The sequence below is a fragment of the Mesocricetus auratus genome, unplaced genomic scaffold (assembly GCF_017639785.1).
Source record: "Mesocricetus auratus isolate SY011 unplaced genomic scaffold, BCM_Maur_2.0 Super-Scaffold_4256, whole genome shotgun sequence".
Taxonomy (NCBI): Eukaryota; Metazoa; Chordata; class Mammalia; order Rodentia; family Cricetidae; genus Mesocricetus; species Mesocricetus auratus.
In genome coordinates this window covers 117,047,270-117,068,215 of record NW_024429182.1, presented here as the reverse complement: position 1 = coordinate 117,068,215, position 20,946 = coordinate 117,047,270, and the positions used below count along the sequence as shown (strand labels likewise).

At 44.7% G+C, this 20,946-nt stretch overlaps 1 protein-coding gene across 2 annotated transcripts in view; it reads right to left on the bottom strand.

Moving 5' to 3' along the window:
* The window catches only part of LOC101825589 (AP-3 complex subunit sigma-2), a 48,653-nt gene that overhangs the window by 16,294 nt on the left and 11,413 nt on the right, over window positions 1-20,946 (bottom strand). For both annotated transcript variants that reach the window (XM_005077794.4, XM_040729766.1), the window contains exon 4: window positions 20,392-20,463. In XM_005077794.4, coding sequence (XP_005077851.1) covers window positions 20,392-20,463 — 72 coding nt within the window. The remainder of the gene's footprint in view (window positions 1-20,391; window positions 20,464-20,946) is intronic.

The window sequence follows — 20,946 nt, the reverse complement described above, 5'->3', positions numbered from 1 at the left end:
ATCCTGCTCCAAAAGCCAGAAATCACTCCTGTGCTGTTTTGGGGAGGGTGTTGGAAAGAACATGGTGTTCATCAGCAGTGGGGGAGGAGGGAGGATAATGAGAGGTGATATCAAAGTATATTGCAAATATGTATGGAACTGTCAAATAAGGCTCTCCTTACACTCCCCCAAAGGGAAATTCCAACACCTAAGATGTGACAGTAGATAATCTTTCTTGATTCCTTTCTCTTTTCTTTTCTTCTTTTTTTTTTTTTTTTTACATAGGGTCTCTTTATACAGACTTGGCTGTCCTAGAACTCTCTATATAAACCAGACTAGCCTTGAACTTACAGAGATCTGCCTATCTCTGCCTCCCAGAGTGCCGAGATTAAAAGCACATGGCATGGGGCTGGAGAGATGGCTCAGGAGCACTGGCTGCTCTTCCAGAGGACCCAGGTTCAATTCCCAGCACCCACATGGCAGCTCACACCTGTCTGTAACTCCAGTTCCAGGGGATCTGACACCTTCACACAGATATGCATGCAGCTAAAACACCAATGCACATACATAAAATAAAAAAAGTGGATCTTTCCACTTTCAAAACAAAAGCAAATGCTTTTCTATAGCATTCAGTAATTTGTTTTGTTTTTCTTTTTGAGACAGGGTTTCTCTGTGTAACAGTCCTGACTGCTCTGGAACTTGCTTTGTAGACCAGGCTGGCCTCCAAATCACAGAGATCCGCCTGCCTCTGCCTCCCAGGTGCTGGGATTAAAGGTGTGCGCCACCACCGTCTGGCTCATTTTAATTTTTACACAGTGATTCCCTCGTCTCATTCTTGGCTAGCTGTGAATATGTGATTAAATTCCGTAATTATGATATTCATGGAAACACCGCAAGCACCCTTTGCGTGGCCCATGGCTCCATGGATGTAAAGTAAGCAAAGGATGAGCGAACAGCAGCCCATGGTGACCCTGCACGTCAGTGAGGAGCTCTGAATAAAAGCAGCAAACTTATCTGAGGGGATAAAGAGTGAACTGAGACAGCCGTGGCTGCCAAACAAAGGCGTGGAAAGCATGCAGCCAAGAAATGAAACTGAACCCCGACACCTGCGGAACTAGAGATATGGGCAGAGCACAAGGGCTCTGTTAAGAGGGTGCCAGCAGAAATCTAGGTGAATACCAGAGAGCACTGAGAGTTAAAGGACTGCCCCATGGGAGGAGGGTGAGCAAAGGAGGGCTGACACCTAAGGCATGGAGGTGACACTCCAAATAATGGGACTACCGAGTCTGCTGTGAGACCATGTCAGAAGCTACCCCATAAAGCCTCACCAAGATGACTGCCCAAACATAAGCTACACAAGAATGACACCGATGGGATGGTGGTGGCACACTCTTAATCTCAGCACTTGGGAGGCAGCGGCAAGCGGATCTCTGTGCAGGAAGAGCACACCAATTGGTAGTCCAGAGCCAAATGGTCAGCCCTGAAAGCGTGAATGCAAGTAATATACAGACTGAGCAGGCTATATTTACATATATGTACATTCAAGTTCATATATGCATATAATAACATTTAATGAAAGAAGAGGCCCTGAAATTGAAGGAGAGTGGGGAAGGAGGTATAGAAGGATTTAAAGAGAGGAAAAGGAAAGGAGAAATGTTGTGATTATATTATAATCCCCAAAATTAAAAAAAAAAGATGTGATTAGAAGAAAGCAGAGGCAAAGACATCTAGCTGGACAGTGTGTACTGAACAAACACAAACTACCCAGCTATTCTGTTGGCTCAGGAAGCACCTATCATAATGGCATTGACAAACCTATTAGGAATTGCTTACTGGAATTTAAATAAGTGCTATTTGATTCCTAAGTTCTTGGCGAATTCGATGGTACTCTGACCTAGAAATAATTACAAGAGGAGGAAGAGTTTATCTGAATGAAAAGGTTTAAGATAGCTCCAAGGCTCCAAGGCTCCAAGGCTCCAAGAGAACAATCTGATATAAACAGGAGGTGAGAGATGCATCTGAAGTCTTCAGCATCTGCAGAGTATGAGGGAGCAGCTGGGGTTTCCTGAGATCGATTTGCACAAATCTATGGCATGAAAACTAGTGTTTGCAGTTCTATACTACTTAAAATTCTTCTCTTGAACCCCCTATCTCCCAATAACCAAAAGCACGAGTGATTTCAGCTAAATGCCAATGTTACTGATACTCTGACCTGTTTTATCATGTCTCTGTTCTGTCTCCCATCCTAACTCACACTCAGATATCTGCATCCCTTCAGTTTTTCCTTTCTAAAAAGCTGCTACATCCTTCTCTTGGGGTGCCTGCCTCTACATCTGGATGAACTCAACATTCAATATTTTCTTTTTCTATTTTTGCTGTTGGGTTTTTATTTACTTTTTTGTTTGTTTGTTTGTTTGAGGAGACAGGGTTTTTCTGTGTAGACATGACCATCCTGGAACTTGCTCTGAAGATGCGCCTGTCTCTGCCTCAGTTCAATATTTTCTTACAGGACTACTATCTGGTGCCTGTTGAGGGTACCAACAGTGCTTAGGGATGATGCAGGGCCTTCAAAGGTTCTATGGCCATATAAAACTTGACCAGCAGCTTGCAATATAGATGTGCACAGAGGGAAAATAAGACTGGAAGGCATGAGAAAAGTTAAATGACTCGAGGGCTGCAGAGAGTCCCTCAGAACAAGTGCTCATCATGCTCAAGGGCCTGCACTGATCCTCAGCACAAAAGAAAGAGGGCTGTCCATATGGGAGCTTGGGCTGACCATTGCTGAGATTTGCCAGTTCCCACACCTTGCTGCCTTAAACTCATTCTTCATGGAAAGCCTAGTAAGTAGTTCTGTAAAAATCAGAAACATAGCCGGGCGGTGGTGGTGCACACCTTTAATCCCAGCTCTGGGGAGGCAGAGGCAGAGGATCTCTGTGAGTTTGAGACCAGCCTGGTCTACAGGAGCTAGTTCCAGGACCCCTGTCTCGAAAAAAATAATCAGAAACATTCTTCCAGGTCTGGGGTTCTGACTACCCAGGGTTGAATGGGTGTCTACTGATATTTAAGTCAGTGTACTGTTGTGTTGGTCTTTGCATGTCTCTTGTCTACCATGATCCTTTGAGGTTCTGTGTTAAATCTCCAGTGGGTATCCAGAACAACGTGCTTATGAGGTATTAGGTATTGCTAGTGTTATGAAAGAAAGACTCCACTACTGTGCTAAAGTCAGGATTTCAAGACATAGCTTGTTGATCTGGCATGACCTCCGAATTTGGCTCTCTGAAACTCTACTTCAGATAAAACAGATTAAAACAAGCCTTCTAGCTTCACAAGAAGATGACATCAGTCAAACAGGAAGGACACATTCCTACCATTTCAAAGACACAGAAACTAGGCTGTGGAATTATTGAGGGTGGAGACAATGCAGTTTCAATAGCTCTTCAATAGCCCTTCCCAAGGACACAGGGTGCCAAGACCTCCAAGAGTCCCATCCATGGTTACGTTCATTTCTCAATCGAGTCAAAGAGCATTCTGCCCTTAACCCTGTATCAACAGTCACTGCCATTGGAAGCAAACTGACTGGGAAGAGGAAGAGAGCAAGCCAAGCACTGAAGTCAGGCTCCTCCTCTAGAGAAGTGGTCTCTAAACTTTAACTTGCCACACTCCATGAGAAGCATACACCGTCTCACACCATCTCCAATACATATGGAAAGAAAAACTCAACAAGTCAGCTTCAATCCCCAATGTCACCCAAAATGCGGTGCCTCAGAACACCCCTGTAGCACTGACTCCACAATACAATGCATCTCTCAGTAGAGATGGCAAGACCCCATTCTGGAGGCTCCTTGGGAGGGGAGGGTAGGTACCATCTTCTGGAACACTATCAGACACTATTAGCCACACCACACCCTTAGCTTACTGACAGGCACAGAAACCTCTAGACTGGAATAATTCCAATCTCTTGAAGGACAAAATCTTAAAAAAGACAGGGGCACACACACCCCTGCCTGACCATTGATGAGGTAGAATCAATAAAATTCTAACCAACTATAAAAGAGCACAGTCACTCTGCTTAGGGCATTAACTTCACAACACCCATGCTTTAAAAAGGAATTCCTAATCACTTACAAACTAAGCTTACAAGTTCACTACATAAAAAGCCAAGTATAGATAACATTTCTATCCCCGCTTGGCTTAGACCACGTCAGTAATTTCTATGAGAGGTCTTCAGAGAATAAGTAGGAAGAGGGTCTTGGGGAGGGATAGGGTGGCTCCTTTTCCTGTCTGCTTGAGGAAGTGTGATCTGAGGGAACCAGGGAAGTGGACTCAGCACAGACTAAATCACCTTGGCTTAGAATCAGTTCCTAGTGCTCATATTTTCTGTATTAGAAAGAAATGGAAAGCAAAGAAAGCAGAAACATGCCCTAGAGACCTAGGGAGCATGACTTTTTCTCTCTGACTACTCTCATTCTGAAGCCTAGTATTTTACCAGCATCTCAAGACATGCAGAGCACTCCTGTTCTTGGACCCTGTGGATTGCCTTATGTCTCTGTGTCAAAAAGAAAGTGTGATAATCAGACCTGACCACCGCCTCAGATCGTTTCTTCAGATGTAGTGACTGCTGATATGGAGTCAGAGGCAGATTTTTCTTTGACATGATTGAGAAGTGAGCCAGGAATGAAGGTCCTGGCACGCTACGTCCTTGGGAAGAGCTTGTCTCCACCCTCAACATGGGGATTTCTGCAATGCTCACCATGGAGGACACAGGAGTACTCGGTCAGTGAGGAACTAGGGAGATAAAACAATGCAGGAGAGCTAATTTATTTTATTTTATCTTATTTTATGTGCACTGGTGTGAGTTGGATCCCTTGGAGCTGGAGTTATAGGCAGTTACAAGATGCCATGAGGGTGCTGGAAATTGAACCTAGGTCCTGGAAGAATAGCCAGTGCTCTTAACCACTGAGCCATCTCTCCAGCTCCGAGAGCTAATTCTTAACCTTTGAGCCATCTCTCCAGCCCCGAGATCTAATTCTTAAATCACCATTATGTTATTTTATTGGAAACTTCTGAAGGTATATTACAAACTCTAATGACTCTAATATAGCATGTTTTGTTTAGCACCCCCACTTCATGCCAGTTAAGATCAATTAATGCATTATCTAATAATGCATTAAACAGCCGTTTGGTCCTAAGTACCCAGACTAAGCACAGAGGTAATGTGTTATGTTCAAAACATCCACTCAGTTTCACTATCTTTTCAAATATGTTTCATATCACATAATGTTAAGTGCTGGGAAAAAGAGCGATAAGATGTGGACCATGTCCTCAAGCACTTGGAATCAAGAAAGATAAAACCTGTACAGAATTAACTATAATAAAAGAAGATTACGATAAGTACCATGACCTGTACAGAATGCTATGTCAGCTCAGGGAGGGGGGCCTGAAGCCAACTGTCCAAGCCAAGGAGGGGTGGGGTGGCAAATCACCTAGCAACTAGATTTTCTTCACGTTCTAGGAATTTTGTAATGAAAGGATCACCACTCACTGGTTTCATGATTTATGCTCTTTGAGTACTAACATTTGACTTAGCAAACTATGTTCACTGCTCCTTATTTCTTCCTTTCTAAAAGAAAACAATTTCAAGCCGGGGCATTGGTGGTGTACACCTTTAATCCCAGTACTTGAGAGGCAGAGATAGGCAGATCTCTGTGAGTTTGAGGCCAGCCTGTTCTACAGATCGAGTTCCAGGACAGCCTCCAAAGCAATACAGAGAAACCCTGTCTCAAAAAAACAAATAAAATAAAATAAAAATAAATTAAAAATTCCTAGCTAGGGTTCTCTAGACTTTTATTTTGTTTTTTAGGTCAGGGCATCAGATGAAGGTACTCATGCATGATAGTAAATGCTCTACCTCTAAGCCTCACCCCTAATTTATCTCTCTAAAAATGTCTTATAGGGCTAGGAAGATGGCTTAGTGGTTAAGAGTGCTTACTGGAGTCTGAATCCCTGTACTGACATGACAATCAAGACACACATAATACACACACACACACACACAGACATGCACACAATGTGGCTACACACACATAAATACATAAATCTTTAATTTTTTCATGTTCTAAAGCTGAAGCTGGAGCTCAATGGTAGAGTGCTTGCCTAGCATGTGTGAGTTCTTGAACTCCATCCCTCCATCCCTAGGACAAAAGAAGCGAAGGAAGGAAGGAAGGGAGGGAGGGAGGAAGGGAGGGATGAAGAGACTTAGCATACTTAAGTCAGGTGTAGTGGTGCACACCTGTGATCCCAGTACTTGGGAGGCTGAGTTAAAATGAATGCTGAAAGTTCAAGACCAGCCTGGAAAAAGGAAAACAAAGTTCTAACAGGACTTTTTCTAGCCTAGCACTTCACTTTCCCTCATCTACCTGCTTGCACTACTGGCCTCAAATATAACATGGCATTGAGCATAGAAGACAGTCCACACCATGTCTTCTTCTTTTTTATATTATTTATTTATCTTTATTTTATGGGCATGGGTGTTCTACCAGCCCCAGACTTTGTCTTCTTTGTTTTTATCCTGGCCCTAGATAAGTGTGGGCTAACTGAACATGCCTCCAGTCCTTTTTCCCCGTGTTTAGTACTACAGCAAGAGACAACACTACAGGTAGCATGACACGGTGTACAAGTGTATGCTCAGAAGCAAATGCCGGGCCGCACACTCTGACTCTGCTGTTTAGTGCTTGTGTGACCTTGGAGAGGATGTACTCCTCTCTAAGCCCATTTCTTTACCCATAAATGGGAAGACCCAGAATCTAGACCTCAGCCTGCCTGGCCTAAGGATAAAAGGAAGATGCAGGAAGAACACTATTTACGTGACACACCTGGTCACTGTGGCTGACACAGCAAATACCTGACGGAGGTTGTTGGTAGTTATGTAGTGGCTGTCCTCAAAGCTGTCTTGTCTAACTCCTCCTCTACACCAGAATCCAGTTCTCATCTTCGGCTCAGAGAAAAGAGGACTCAATACTGTCCCCAAGCTGTCTGGCAGAGTTAACTGTCAGAAATGAACTATACTAAGAGAGCTGTCTGCCCTCAAGCAGAAGTAACCGTTAACACTTATCCACTGCACGAGCTACACTACAGCCAATTTCCTTTTCCTGCCCTCCTGTGTCCTTTGGAGCAACAACGAGAAAGCCTTGTCCTTTACCCTTGGATTCTAGTATCCTTCCCATCAGAATGAGGACAGTACAGCCAGGTAACGAAGCACTTTTCATTTGGCCATCACAGAGATCCCCAATGCTGTACCACAAAGCTGTCTTGAGGAAATGCCCCCATTCCCACAGTTCCTTTCCTTCTAAAGCACTGTCACAGAAAAGTCCAGGGCTTTGCTCTACTGTTAGCTGTCTCCATGCCAGACACAGACACACAAGGCAGTAATAAATATCCCTGACGATGAGCCACACAGACAGTTGTGTGTGACAGGGCTGACAGCAGGAAATGGCAAGAGGTGAGGCTGGATAGGAAGGTCGGAGAGATGACAGTGATGGCATGTGATATTGAGGGTTTCGGATTCGCCTTCTGGGTAGTAAGTAATCCCCTAGTATTTCCTACACTCAGGAAAACTCACTTGTGTAATCGCTCAGGGTCACTTAACATCAAAGGTCTCCAGGGAGACGGAGGAAAGCAAGGGAAGGATGTAGTATACCTGTCTTCTTGCAGGAGTCCCAGTCACTTAGAGGGCACAGACAGTCAACACTTAGGAAGAGGGGTTTAGTCAGGGTTACGGGCATAGTGTGGAAGCAGAGGGCTGGCAGGAAGGATGTAAAAAGAAGGCAAATTCAGGAAACACAGGGTCCTCCTGAACCACCCAGTTATCTCTGAGAAAGAGGAGTCCCACCCTGAAGCTAGTGATGAACCTATGGAGACCTACCTGCCTCTGCCTCCTGAGTACTGGGAGAAAAGGCGTGTGCAACCACTGCCCACCAGAATCTGGTTTTTAAAAACTGTCCACTAGGTAGGTGTGATGGTTCATGTCTTTTATTCCAGGGTCAATGGAGATAGGGTTCTGCAATGCCACCCTCAGCAGCTTGAGGAATTCCCTTAATCTCTTAAGGACCTGTACTCAGTTCAAAATGGGATTTGTGGCTTCAATCTTGAAAACAATTTCAGAACTAGTCAGTTTATCCGGTAGACTTGAAGATTTTTTTAAAAGATATTTTTAAACATTTATATTTATATTGTGTATATGGCTATGTGTATGCCATGGTGTGCCTGTGGAAGTCAGAGGACAACTCGGGGAACTCAGATCTACCCTCCATGTGGGTTCTGAGGATCAAACTTACATCTCCAGGCTGGGTGGCAAGTGCCTTTACCCACTAATGTGCCTCACCAGTTCCCATAAAAAGACATCTTAGTGTAGGTTTAATCACGAGGATTAAGAGAGAGATCTGCACAGAAAATGTAGAACACATTGAGAATGAGTGTGGGCTTCTCAAAGAAAGAGCTGAAGAAAGGAACACATTTCCAAGTGTGGCTACAGGCTCCTCAAGGGGCAGTAAGCAATTAAGTGTCTTAGTATTGGTCATATACACCATTTTGATGGCTCTCAAAGTTAACCCCCAAAAGTTGTTAAGAAACCAACTTTTCAGGGGCTGGAGAGAAGGCTCAGAGGTTAAGAGCACTGACTGCTCTTCCAGAGGTCCTGAGTTCAATTCCCAGCAACCACATGGTGGATCACAACCATCTGTAGTGAGATCTGGTGCCCTCTTCTGGCCCATAAGCAGACGTGCAGGCAGAACACTGTACACATAATAAATAAATAATTAAAAAGAAACCAACTTTTCTATCTCTTTTTTGACAAGACAAAGGAGGTGGCTCTGGAGATCCCTTGGAAGAAATGATAACCTGGTAAAGGTAACACCAGGGACCACTAGGATTGTATAAAGGGTTTTGATTATGTACTTAGCTTGTAAATGAGTTTCTTGTGAGATTCCTGGAAACTAGAGCTGTCAATCACGTTGGATTCTTGTTCCTCTCCTGCCATGCAGCTTCCAGTGGACTGCAGAGGGAAGACTCCTTTTCCTCTCCTTTTCACCCCACCTCACCAGTACTTGAGGCAAGAGAACTCAAGTTTGAGCTGGTATATGGCAAAACGCGATTAACAAAACCAAGGGCTAGGCATGAAGAACGTATGTCTAGCAGGAGGAACCCTGGGTCCGTGCTCTAGTACTGAAGGCAAGGAGCGGGCAGGGGCTACTTCACCTTGGAAACTAATTTCACAGGCTTAGGAAGCATAGCTGTAACCCCTCCATAAGATAACTCTATAAACAGTGGCTGGCTGACTGACCGTCTGAGGGAGTAACACTGCTGACACTATTCCAACGTGTTTGCAAAATTAGGATTGAAAACATTATGGACTGTGAGCAAGCAGATAACAATCTAGGGAACTACAATACTGCAGTCTAGAGCAGGCTCTGTCTAAGATCAAACTGGATGCTGAAAAGCCCTTCAATGTGAGAAACATCATGGGCAGAGGCAGAGAGGAAACACCATCCACTGCATACGGAAGGGGGAAGCAGGCAAACTGGGGACCCCAGGCAGTGGGAAGAATGAGACTGAGGGGAAGATGGAAGATCAAACTGGGTGAAGTGGGTAAGAGCGAAGAATGTCTGGATACGGCTGCTGAGGTCACCTAGGTCTGAGATGACACATGACGGTAAGAGAAGCAAAACAGGGGAAGCGGAGGACACTATGACAGGTGACGCACTGGTCACTGCATGGAGGAGGAGGAGGGGGAGAAGGAGGGGGAGAGGGGGAGGAGGAGCAGGGAGAGGGGGAGGAGGGGGAGGAGGAGCAGGGAGAGGGGGAGGAGGGGGAGGAGGAGGGGGAGAAGGAGGAGGGGGAGGAGGAGGAGGGGGAGGGGGAGGGGGAGGGGGAGGTGAGGGAGGCATTCTGAGACCCCATGCCTTGAAGAGAGCACTAGTGTAGTTATGAGGCGAGGACAGGTGGTGGGTAGTGGGTTTCCCATGGCAGTCTGGGGTGTGGTGAATGTGGAGGGTGGCAGGTCATGGGAACACCAGCCTCTCACCTGGGTCAGAATGTGACTTGGATTTGTGACCAATCTGTGTGACTATAGATCACTGTCTAAATAGAAGAGCGAGCTAGCGACAAATCTGAGAGGAGGACGCCTATGTTCCCACGTGTCCTACAGGTAAAACGGCCCAGGAGGTGGGGCCTGGTGAGCAAGGAGCCGTCTGCTCCTTCCCTGGCTCTGTGTAAGCACCATGCAACACAGCATCAACAGTGTGTGTGTGTCCTGAAAAGTCAAAGCGACACAGTGATGGAATAATTTGCAAAATCCATGAGCACTCAGGCTTTTCAGAGTACTTCTTGTAGCTGAGGGAGGACAACTGGGCATTTCTCTGTAAGAGCTGGCTGATGTCAGAGACAGGTTCCAGAACTTACTCTAGTGGATATGAACCTTAACTCTTCAAGTCATAAGCAGACAAGGTCACAAAAGCTGAACAGTGAGCAAATGTAAATGCACTGTGTTGTTTTTAACTGGCATGGAACTACTTTGAGATTCAACATGTGTCCTGAAGAATACACTGGGCCGATCCCTTTACTGGGTGCACAATGGTTTGGCTCCCAGAAGCTGTGAAGCTAATCACAGTTTCTAGGCTAGAGAAGGGATAATCTGTAGACAATTTATCATTTTAACTGGCTTCAAACTCACACTTTGCCTAATAGCAGCGGAGTGTGACTTAACTGTTTACTGTAGTCGGCAGTAAAGGAGAGGGAGAAAGGGAGGGAGAGAGTGAGGGAGACACAGACACGCACACACACGCACGCACGCACACAAACCAGGCATTATGTACATATAGCGCTATCCTGTAAAGTCAGTCTCTACATTTATCCAGCTTCTTTTTTCAGAGCCACAACCCTCACCAGTTTCTTCTGTAACCACGACTTACAGTGACCTCCCATCCCTCATCTCTTATTCCTTCCTACTTTCTCACTATGATCCAGCCATAAAATTATTTGCCTGCTTTTTTTTTAGGCACCAAGGTCCTTTTACATGTTGTTCCATGGGCCTGGACTGTTCTACTCCAGAGTCACATCTCTCTCTTCTCTTCTTTCTGTTCAGATGCTCTCTTATCAGAACTTCCTTCAACTGCCCCATATAAAAACCAGGGCACATCCACCTAATCCTTACCTTCCTGTATTGTGTCCTCTCTCTATAGTCATCACTACTTATCATATACTGCATTTTATCTCCCCCACGTCATAGAGAGGAATGCTGTATTAATTCTCCAGCCCTAGGACAGTTGAGGAATGAATTTCACAGTAATTGCATAGTCATTATGTGCCAATGTCTAACTGGAAATATGTGAACAAGACAGTCCGACACTACTTTCACAATACTATCCAGTGGGGGAATCGAGGTGAATAAAGAGTTGCTATGTTATATATATATATATAATTCTCACAGTCACTATCAAGGACTATGGCAAAAGCCGCAGAGCTCCTAGGTGACAGAGCTAGGATTCAAGTCCAGCCACACAGGCTTGAGTCTGCGCTCCTAACCATACCAATAGCAGAAACTATGACAGCTGCAGCTGTTGAGGGAACCACACAGGCAGCCTGCTTCAGTCTGTAAGTGGGAGGAGTGAGAAGAGGCTTTGTGGAGACCAGCTTCCTTGAGAAGTCACAACATTCGGTCTGGAGCTGCATGGAGCTGGAGGCTGTTTTGACATGGTGAGTATGCAGTGCAATGAGCTTGAGTGGTAACTGAAGATTCCCCCTCAGATAGCTAAGTGAATTATGGGACTCGAGATTGCCTCAGAGTATCTGACAAAAAGAAAAGAGGGCACACTGAAAAGGTAAGAAGCAGCCAGGAGGTGGTGGAGCATGCCTTTGAATGCCAGCATTTGGGGGGCAGAGACAGGTGGATCTCTGAGCCAAATGCTGGGATTAAAGGCATGCACCACCACCATCTGACTGGACTTTAATTTCTAAAGTAACCTTAAATTCATGTAGGAAGCATGTAAGATATAAATATCAAATATACTGTTTGCACCTTAGGACAACTACTGTGTAAGATGCCTCTGCCTAAGAGTCAACCATGTTTCCTTCCTACAAAAACATTGCTCTAGTTCTATAGTGGGAAGTGAATTAAATGTCATCTTTAACCCTAAAAGAACAAATGAAAAAGAGTGGTGGTCTGCTGGGCATGATGAAACAAAACAAATTCAGTGTTTGTCAAGACTCGAGGAGCTGCATGCTGTGACACGCCTGCCATCCTAACACTTGTGAACAGAGCCAGGAAGATCTAGCGTTCAAAGTCATCCCTAACTACATAAGGAGTTGGAGGCCGGCCTGGACCATGAGACTTTGTTTCAAAAAAATCAAACCAAATCATTGATAGTCATCAGTGATATGAAAAACAGCTAGGTTCTCCTCCCTTCTGGCACAAGGTAGAACTGTGTTTCCCTAGCCCTTTGAGGATGACTTATAACTTATACTGACTAATGAAATGACTAATAGTAGGTATGCCACTGTAAGAGTCAACACACAAGCACTCAGGTGGACTTCCATCAGCCTAGACCTCCCAATGACAGTGTACAGCAGTCTCGAGAGATAAACCTACTATAAGCTATTGAGACTTTTGGAGTGATATATTACCAAGTTTCTGCTGAGTCACATGAACAGCAAGTGTAGAAAGGGTACTTAGCTAATGATTAAGAAAGTCCTGCTTGTTTCAGAAGTCCTGCTGTAACACAGAAATGCATCTCAGTTCTAGCCTTTGAGAGCGATACAAATCAGCAACCAATGTGAAAACGTGTGATTTACTTCAACTGCTACTTATGTAAGAGATAGCACTGGCAATTAACCCTGCTCTGAATTAGTCTGCTTGGTTATTTTGGGGATGGAGTTTCACTCTATAGGTCAGGCTGGCTTGGAGCTTACAGTGAGTTCCTGCCTTAGTTAGTTGCCTTAGTTCTTCCTCCTCAGCTATCCAAGGGCTGGTGTTGTGTGCCACACACCCAGCTCCTCTCAAGAATCTTGGCAAACACTGAACTTTCTTTTGTTTTGTTTTTCAAGAAAGAGTTTCTCTGTGTAGCCCTGGTTGTCCTGGACCTCGCTCTGTAGACCAGGCTGGCCCTGAACTCAGAGATTCACCTGCCTCTGCCTCCCCAGTCCTGAGCTAAAGGAATTCACTACCACCACCTGGCTTTGGTTTTGTTACTGTTTTTGCTGTTTTCTGAATTTTCTTTAAAGGGCTATATTCCAAACAGATTGCTGTGAAACATCAAATGTTGCTATTCTGTGTATAGCATTAGCTACCTTGTTGCCCTTAGCTCCTAATAAGGAATAACTAAACAAACCAAAGAGGCTTTGTGTGGCTTTAATAGTTGGCAGTCAATGAGTCTGGGACATCAGCAGTGAAGGTGCACAAAGAGAAAAGTGTGGGGATAGATACCTGGGATTTTGGCTAGATCTTAGCTCACCACATCCCCCCCACTTCTTTTTAAACATACTATACAGATTTTGAAATTTTAAGGAATCCTTTTTGCTAATCTGACAGCTGTCCTGCAGGAACGAGATACTGGCCTCTAAAGCAAAGAAGCCAACACTGAGGAATGGGGACAACAAATGGACAGACCTGGGTCTCTGACAATAGCATCAAACTGGTGTCTTATGGCTCTTTAGCCCTGGCCTACAGCTGGCTTCTGGAGATGAGAAAATAAATGCATTTCCTCATTATTTAAACAAAAATCCCCATTCTTGACACACCAGCAGAGGACTAGGGATACAATGAGACACTAGGCTGGCCTTGGCTTCCCTCTTCTCTCTCAGGCACAGTCAGATAAGAAAAGATGGCCAGGCCAGGCGGTGGTTGCACACGCTTTTAATCCCAGCACTTGGGAGGCAGAGGCAGGAAGATCTCGGTGAATTTGAGGCTAGCCTGGTCTACAGAGTGAGTTCCAGGATAGTTAGGACTACACAGAGAAACCCTGTCTCGAAAAACAAATGAAAGAAAGGATGGAAGGAAGGAGGAAAGAAAGGATGGCCAGAGACAGTCAAGTGTGCTAGCTAGCTCCTACTGTTAGGAGATGGCCCAGTGCGCCAGCTAGATCCTACGGTAAGAACTTAAGCTCAAAAGGTATATCTAAAGCCCCTTCTCCAGTAAACTTACACTAAAATAGGTGTCCCTCACTCTTCCTCTTGTTTTAGGAGACCAGCAAGCAAGGCAGAGTATCTGCTTCAAAGTTATGAAGACGTGAAAGGTGCTGCGTGAATTCTTGAACTCTTCCCAGAAGGCCATCTGACCATCATAACCCATTATCACAGTTTATGAGCCTGTCACCTTAGACTTCAGTTCAACCACCAACACTCAGCATTTTCCCACTTCAGCTATCTCCTTGGCAGTTTTCCTGGGCTCAGACCCACCCAGCAGCACACCTACCAACCCTATTGAGAGAGGACAGACACAACCATCTACTCCCTGGACAAAGCCACTGAACTGAGTCTGATGACTCAGTCTTGACAACCCCATTGGATTCCAACCCCTATTTGCTGTTGAGACGCTGCAGATGAGAATGCTACGTCACCCACTCCGTTTTCAACAAGATGAATTCCAATGCTTAGGGCACTGAGACGTGCTTAGGGAGTGCTGAGAGCACCGAGGCCCCAACAACCCCTGATGTGTCTCAAGAGTGGGCGGTGACCTCACACCACAGAATCCAGTCATGCAGAAAACCCGAGGCCAGTATAAGCTACATGAGACCCTGCACCAACAGACAGTAGGGCATCAAAACAAGACCATCAAGACTGACTTGAGAATGACCATCCAGAGTGGTAGCTTGCCTGCATGGTGGCACACGCCTTTAATCCTGGCACTGGGGAGGCAGAGGCGGTGAGCTGGAGGCCAGCCTGGTCTACACAGCTGATCCAGGCCAGTTAGAGCTACACAGTGAGAGCCTGGCTCAAAAAAAAAAAAAAAAAAAAAAAAAGAGTGTGAAATAAGTAAGAAATCTAGCTGAATCTATGAAAGAGGGAAAAGAGCACGTAAAAATCAGGAAGACTCTGAGGTACCAAGAGAAGATCAGAATTATCCAGCAAAAGAGCTCACAACACTAGGTACGACAGAGGCATGAAGAAGATGATGGTTGGGGCTGAAGAGATGGGTCAGTGGTGAAGAGTATCCAGGTTCAATTCCCAGCACCCACATGGCAGCTCACAACTATCTGTAACACCAGTCCCAGGGGATCTGGCATGATCACACAGACGTATGTGCAGGCAAAACACCAATGCACATAAAAATAAATAAATCTTTAAAAGGAGGAGGAGGAGGGGTGGGTGGTGAAGGCCAAGAAATGGTTATAGGTTTTGGAGATCAGGAAATCACCTAAGAATGAGGAGGCGGGTATGTGTGAAAATGAGGTTATGGGGCTCTAGAAGGGGAATATATGAAATAAAAATGAAAGAGGCGGGTGCGGGGAATTGGAGACATGGCTCGGTGTTTAGAAGCACTGGTTGCTGTTCCAGAGGACCTGGGTTCAATTCCCGGCACCCACATGGCAGCTCATACCTGTCTGCAACTCCAGTTTCAGGGGATCTGACATCTTTATACCAATGCACATAAAATAAAGTTAAATAAACTATTTAGGCCAGGCGATGGTGGCACACCCCTTTAATATCAGCACTTGGGAGGCAGCAGCAGGTGGATCTCTGTGAGTTCGAGGCCAGCTTGGCCTACAAAATAAGTTCCAGGACAGCCAGGACTGTTACACAGAGAAACCCTGTCTCGAAAAACATAAAACAAACAAACAAAATTAAATATGGGTATAATGTAAGATAGGACCTTTCAGTTCAGCCTCAGCTAATAAGCCAAGGCCAGCATAGGCTACATGAGACCCTTTCTCAAAGCAAGCAAAAGAAACACCGTAATTGGAAAATTTCTCAAAGTACTAGAATTCAGTCATATGTAGTCTACACAGGCCTTCTGCTCTAAGCCCATGACTGTAATGTGACAGGGAAGCTAACAGGACCAGCTGATGCAGACATGCAAAATCTACCACCAGGAGCTCTGGCCTCAGAAGGGAAGATTCTTCAGTTGAGGATGGAATTCAGTGCTACTCTTGCCATTGTGTAGGAGGTATTTTGCCATCATAAATTAAACAAAACAGCCGACTATAAAGATATACCTGAGATGGCAACTGTTTTGTGAGAGTGAATATAATAAGTCAGAAATGTAACCAATGGGAAGTCACTTACTGGGAAAACACCTTCAGACATCATTGATTTCAATAACTCCAAAAGATAACAGTGGTCATTTTCCAGTGCCAACCAACAGCTAAAAATAAACAGTTGTATAAACAGTAAAAGAAATCTGCTGCAACAGCAAGATGCTTTATGAAACTTATATGAAGATAAGACATACGAGAAAGGACAGTATATTTATGGTCACTTACTTCCTTCTAAAAGCCATACCCAATAAAACAGAGCTGGGATCACTTTACTGACTGAACAGACAACCTCATATGATTACAACAGTATTAGATGAGGCCAAAGGTCACCCAGGAGATAGGGAAAATGGCTTCTGATGAATCTTGACATCCTTTCCCAGGGAAGAAACCTCCTTAACCTGATGAAGAATGTTCACAAAGGACCCAGGAAATGCTGCACTTCACAGCAGCAGGAGGGAAGGTGCTTCTGAGACCAGCAACAACCCTGATGCCATTGTCCCATTTCTAGTTAACACAGCACTAGAGCACAGCAGGGACAGAGAAAACTTCTTTTTTAAAAAATTTAATTAGCAGGCAGTGGTGGCGCACGCCTTTAATCCCAGCACTCGGGAGGCAGACGCAGGTGGATCTCTGTGAGTTTGAGGCCAGCCTGGTCTACAGAGCGAATTCCAGGACAGCCTCCAAAGCCACAGAGAAACCCTGTCTCGAAAAAAAACAAACAAACAAAAATTAATTAGATGAAGCAGCTTGTACGGGGGGGGGTCCGCCTTCTCCCACTAGACCACTGGCTCTTCCAGGTTCCCAAGGGTTCGGGTAGGAGGCAGGCAGCCTTCCCAAACATCTGCACTCAGACACAGACTGCCCAGTGCCCGCTCTGTTGCTCGTCCCCTCATAGCTGCCTTATAAAGAGAGCTTGCTGTGGGAGGGAGATGACCACTTCAGCAGAGACTGCCTTATACACCTGTCCATGAGACAGCAGAGCCTAAGACATCTGTGCCTCATGGATCACCCTGGGAAGGGAATTAGATGAGATCTACTGGGCAAACTGGGAGTGGGGGGGATGGCAAGGAGGGGGGATGAGAACATGAGGGAATGGATGGTTGAGGGGGATCCAGTGGAAGAGCAGTAAGAAGACGTTAACAGAGAGAGCAACTACCGGGTTAGGGAGAAACCTGGTGCTAGGGTAACTCCCTAGTGTCCACAGGGATGTAAATCACAAGACAGCAACATTGTTAACAACTGGTAAACAACAAACACCGAGTGCTTACAAAGACAAGGGCCAGGGGACATCTGACATTTCAAAGATCTTTCTATTGACAAGGGAGGTTAACCACCCCACCACAAAAGCATCATTGAGCCCTGGATGTCTAGTGAAGCTGTCAAGGTCTCAAGTTGTCTCTAAGGAAGGAACAGGTTCCATGATACTCCTGTACCAGGCTATGATAGAGTCAGAGACAGGCCAAGGAAAATGACACTCCTGACTAACATACAAAGAAGGGAGAACTGACTGAGAACCAGATTGCCCCCCGAAAGCAGTTAGGACTTCTTTGGACCCCACTGAACCCTAACTGGAACCAGACCTTGGCCAGGATTGCTTAATTATGTCTACCTCTTGCCCCTCGGGCATTCTCTCTCCTATTTAAAACCTGGACAGTCAACAGACAAGAAATAGGAGAGAAGCCACTGGGAAATGGCCAGGAAGTGCTCTGCATGGTAATGCTAGCAGTGAGTCTAAAAACTCTTGTTGTCATGATAATAAACTAATAAAAATTATGCTATAACAATGTGCAGTTTTATCAAAATGAGGGAGGCTGGAGAGATGGCTCAGTAGAGGATCCAGGTTGGATTCCCAACACCCTAATGATGGGTCATAAGCTTCTTGTAATTACAGTTCCAAGAATCCAAAACCCTTTTCTGATCTTTACGGGCACTGTACATCTGTACACGTGGCATACAAACAAACATGCAGGTAAAATACCCACACACACAAAATTAGTAAATAACAAATCAACGAGTATTTTTTTAGATCACAACTCCTTCCCAAAGCCATGGATCGCTGGAAGGTCGCTGGCTGATTGGCCAGTGAACATCACTGAGGACAGCATGTATCTCCTGTTTAACTTGGCACATGAGGGAGGACACAGGCCTCATCATAGCTATGCTAACAAAACAAATCTGAGAACAATGCTTGGGCCGTTTCAATTCCGTCCCAGTGTGCTTTCCTAAGAGCATCTTACATCTGGTCTCAAATGATGCTACACATGCTTTAGGTACTACACAATTCCTCAGCAAAGTTTTGGTTCTGATTTTTTTTTTAATATTTGATTTATTTATTGTGTATACAGCCTTTTGCCTGCAGGCCAGCAGAGGGCACGAGATCTCATTCACAGTGGTTGTGAGCCACCATGTGGTTGCCGGGAATTGAACTCAGGACCTCTGGAAGAACAGTCAGTGCTCTTAACTGCTGAGCTATCTCTCCAGCACCCTGGTTCTGATTTTTAAAGATTTTGTTTTATGTGCATGAGTGCTTGGGCTGTATGTACATGTATGTACCACATGCATGCCTAGTACCTGCAGAAGCCAGAAGAGGCATAAGATCTCCTGACTAGAGTCACAGACAACTAATTATGAGCTACCATGTGGGTACTGGGAACCAAGCGTGAATCTTCTGCAAGAGCAGTATGTACTCCCAACCTCCAAGCCCTATAGCTCCCCAAGATATAAATTTTACTATATCAGAGTTTTTATTTTATTATTATTATAATTTTTGTTTTGTTTTGTTTTCTTCCCCCCGAAAGGGTTTCTCTGTGGCTTTGGAGGCTGTCCTGGAACTAGCTCTTGCAGACCAGGCTGGTCTCAAACTCAACAGAGATCCGCCTACCTCTGCCTCCCCAATGCTGGGATTAAAGGCGTGCGCCACTACCGCTCAGCTTACATCAGAGTTTCTGAGCTTTCACCATTCCAAAACTTCATTGTTACTAGCCTATGTCTAGGAAACTCATTTCATAACCAACATAAATTTTCAGTTATGTAGGTTCAGCCACTTATTCTGGTATCATAACTAATATAAACTAAGAAGTCACCCATGAACAAAAGAACCAGGAAACAGGCCCGGTGGCAATCTCTGTGTGCTAAAACTACTAATAGATCTTAGAAAACAACAACAACAAACCCAAATACACTGGGCCTGGAGAAACAGCTCAGTAGTTAAGAGTACTGGCTGCTCTTCAAAGATCTGGGTTCAATTCCCAGCACCCACACGGCAGCTTACAACCTTCTATAACTCCAATCTCATAAGATTCAAAGTCATATTCTTATCTCTGAAGGTACCAGGTATACACTTATTGCACAAACATACATAAGACAAATACCATATACATAAAAACAAACAACTCTCAAAACCATTTAACATCTTTTTTGTTGTTGTTTTGCTTTTCTTTGTTTGTTTTTCCAAGACAGGGTTTCTGTGTAGACCAGGCAGGCCTGGAACTCATAGAAATCTGCCTGCCTCTGTCTCACAAGTGCTGGGATTAAAGGCTTGTGCTACTACCACCTGACAAAAATCATGCTTGTTAGAAGCCAGTTATGGTGATACATGCCTTCAATTCAAGCAGAGACAGGTGGATCTGAGTTCAAGACCAGCCAGGTCTACAGATTAAGTTCCAGACAGCCAAGGCTACACAGAGAAACCTTGTCTCAAAACAAAACAAACAAACAAACAAAGAGGCAGATGGATAAAAACATGTCTGTTTATCTATTTTGGGGTAGGGACACACATGCCATGGAGCACGTGTGAGGGGTGGAGTACAATTTGCAGTAGTCAGTTTTCTCCTTTTACCATGTGGATTCTGAGGATCTAACTTAGGTCCTCAAAGCTTGGCAAGCATGTACCTTCTCCCACTGAGCCATCTCAATGACCCCTCAGAACTATAAAACTTACTAAATAAATAATAAGAGGTTCAGGCTGGATGTATGGCTTGATGGTAGACTACCTGGTTAGCATGTGGGAAGCCCCAGATTCAACCTCCAGTACTGCAAAATTAATTGATGAATTAATTAAGACACTCTAGAACTAGGTCAGAGCAAAAGGACAAGAGAGAGAGAACAGGAAGGCTAGATGTCCTAAACTCATAGTTCTGCAGGAGCCCCATTCTGGAAGAGTACATACCTTATCCATATGGAAGATCAAATCCAATTCACATACATTTTCAAAACACTTATCCAGAGTCTCCACAAACACCTAAGAGATAAGAAGAAACAGATGGAAAAGAGAAAACCATTACTCGCTGTCACGCAGATGTCACACGTGAAAGTAAAAGGGGCAAGCCTGGAATGCCCCTTAGCCCCCGATGAGAAGCTTAGGCAGGAAGATCGCTTGAGACCAGAATTTGAGAACAGCCTAGGCTACACGGTAGACCTCAAGGTCATCAAAAAAGACTGAAACTAGAGATGCAGGAATATAACCCCACGTATTCAGACAGGAGGACTGAAATTCAAGGACTTCTTGGGCCACTTGGGGCAATGCTATCTTAAAATTTTATAAAAAGCAAAAAATAAATAAATAAAGTAAAAGTGGCAGCCATGACACTCTTTTTACCTCACAACAGATATCAAAAACAAATGGGCAAGCCCTGTCTCCAACATTAACTGACACCTACTTCTTAACAACTCCAGGAGGCTAATCAACTGGACAAGAAAGCCTTGTTTTCAGATTAGTAATTCA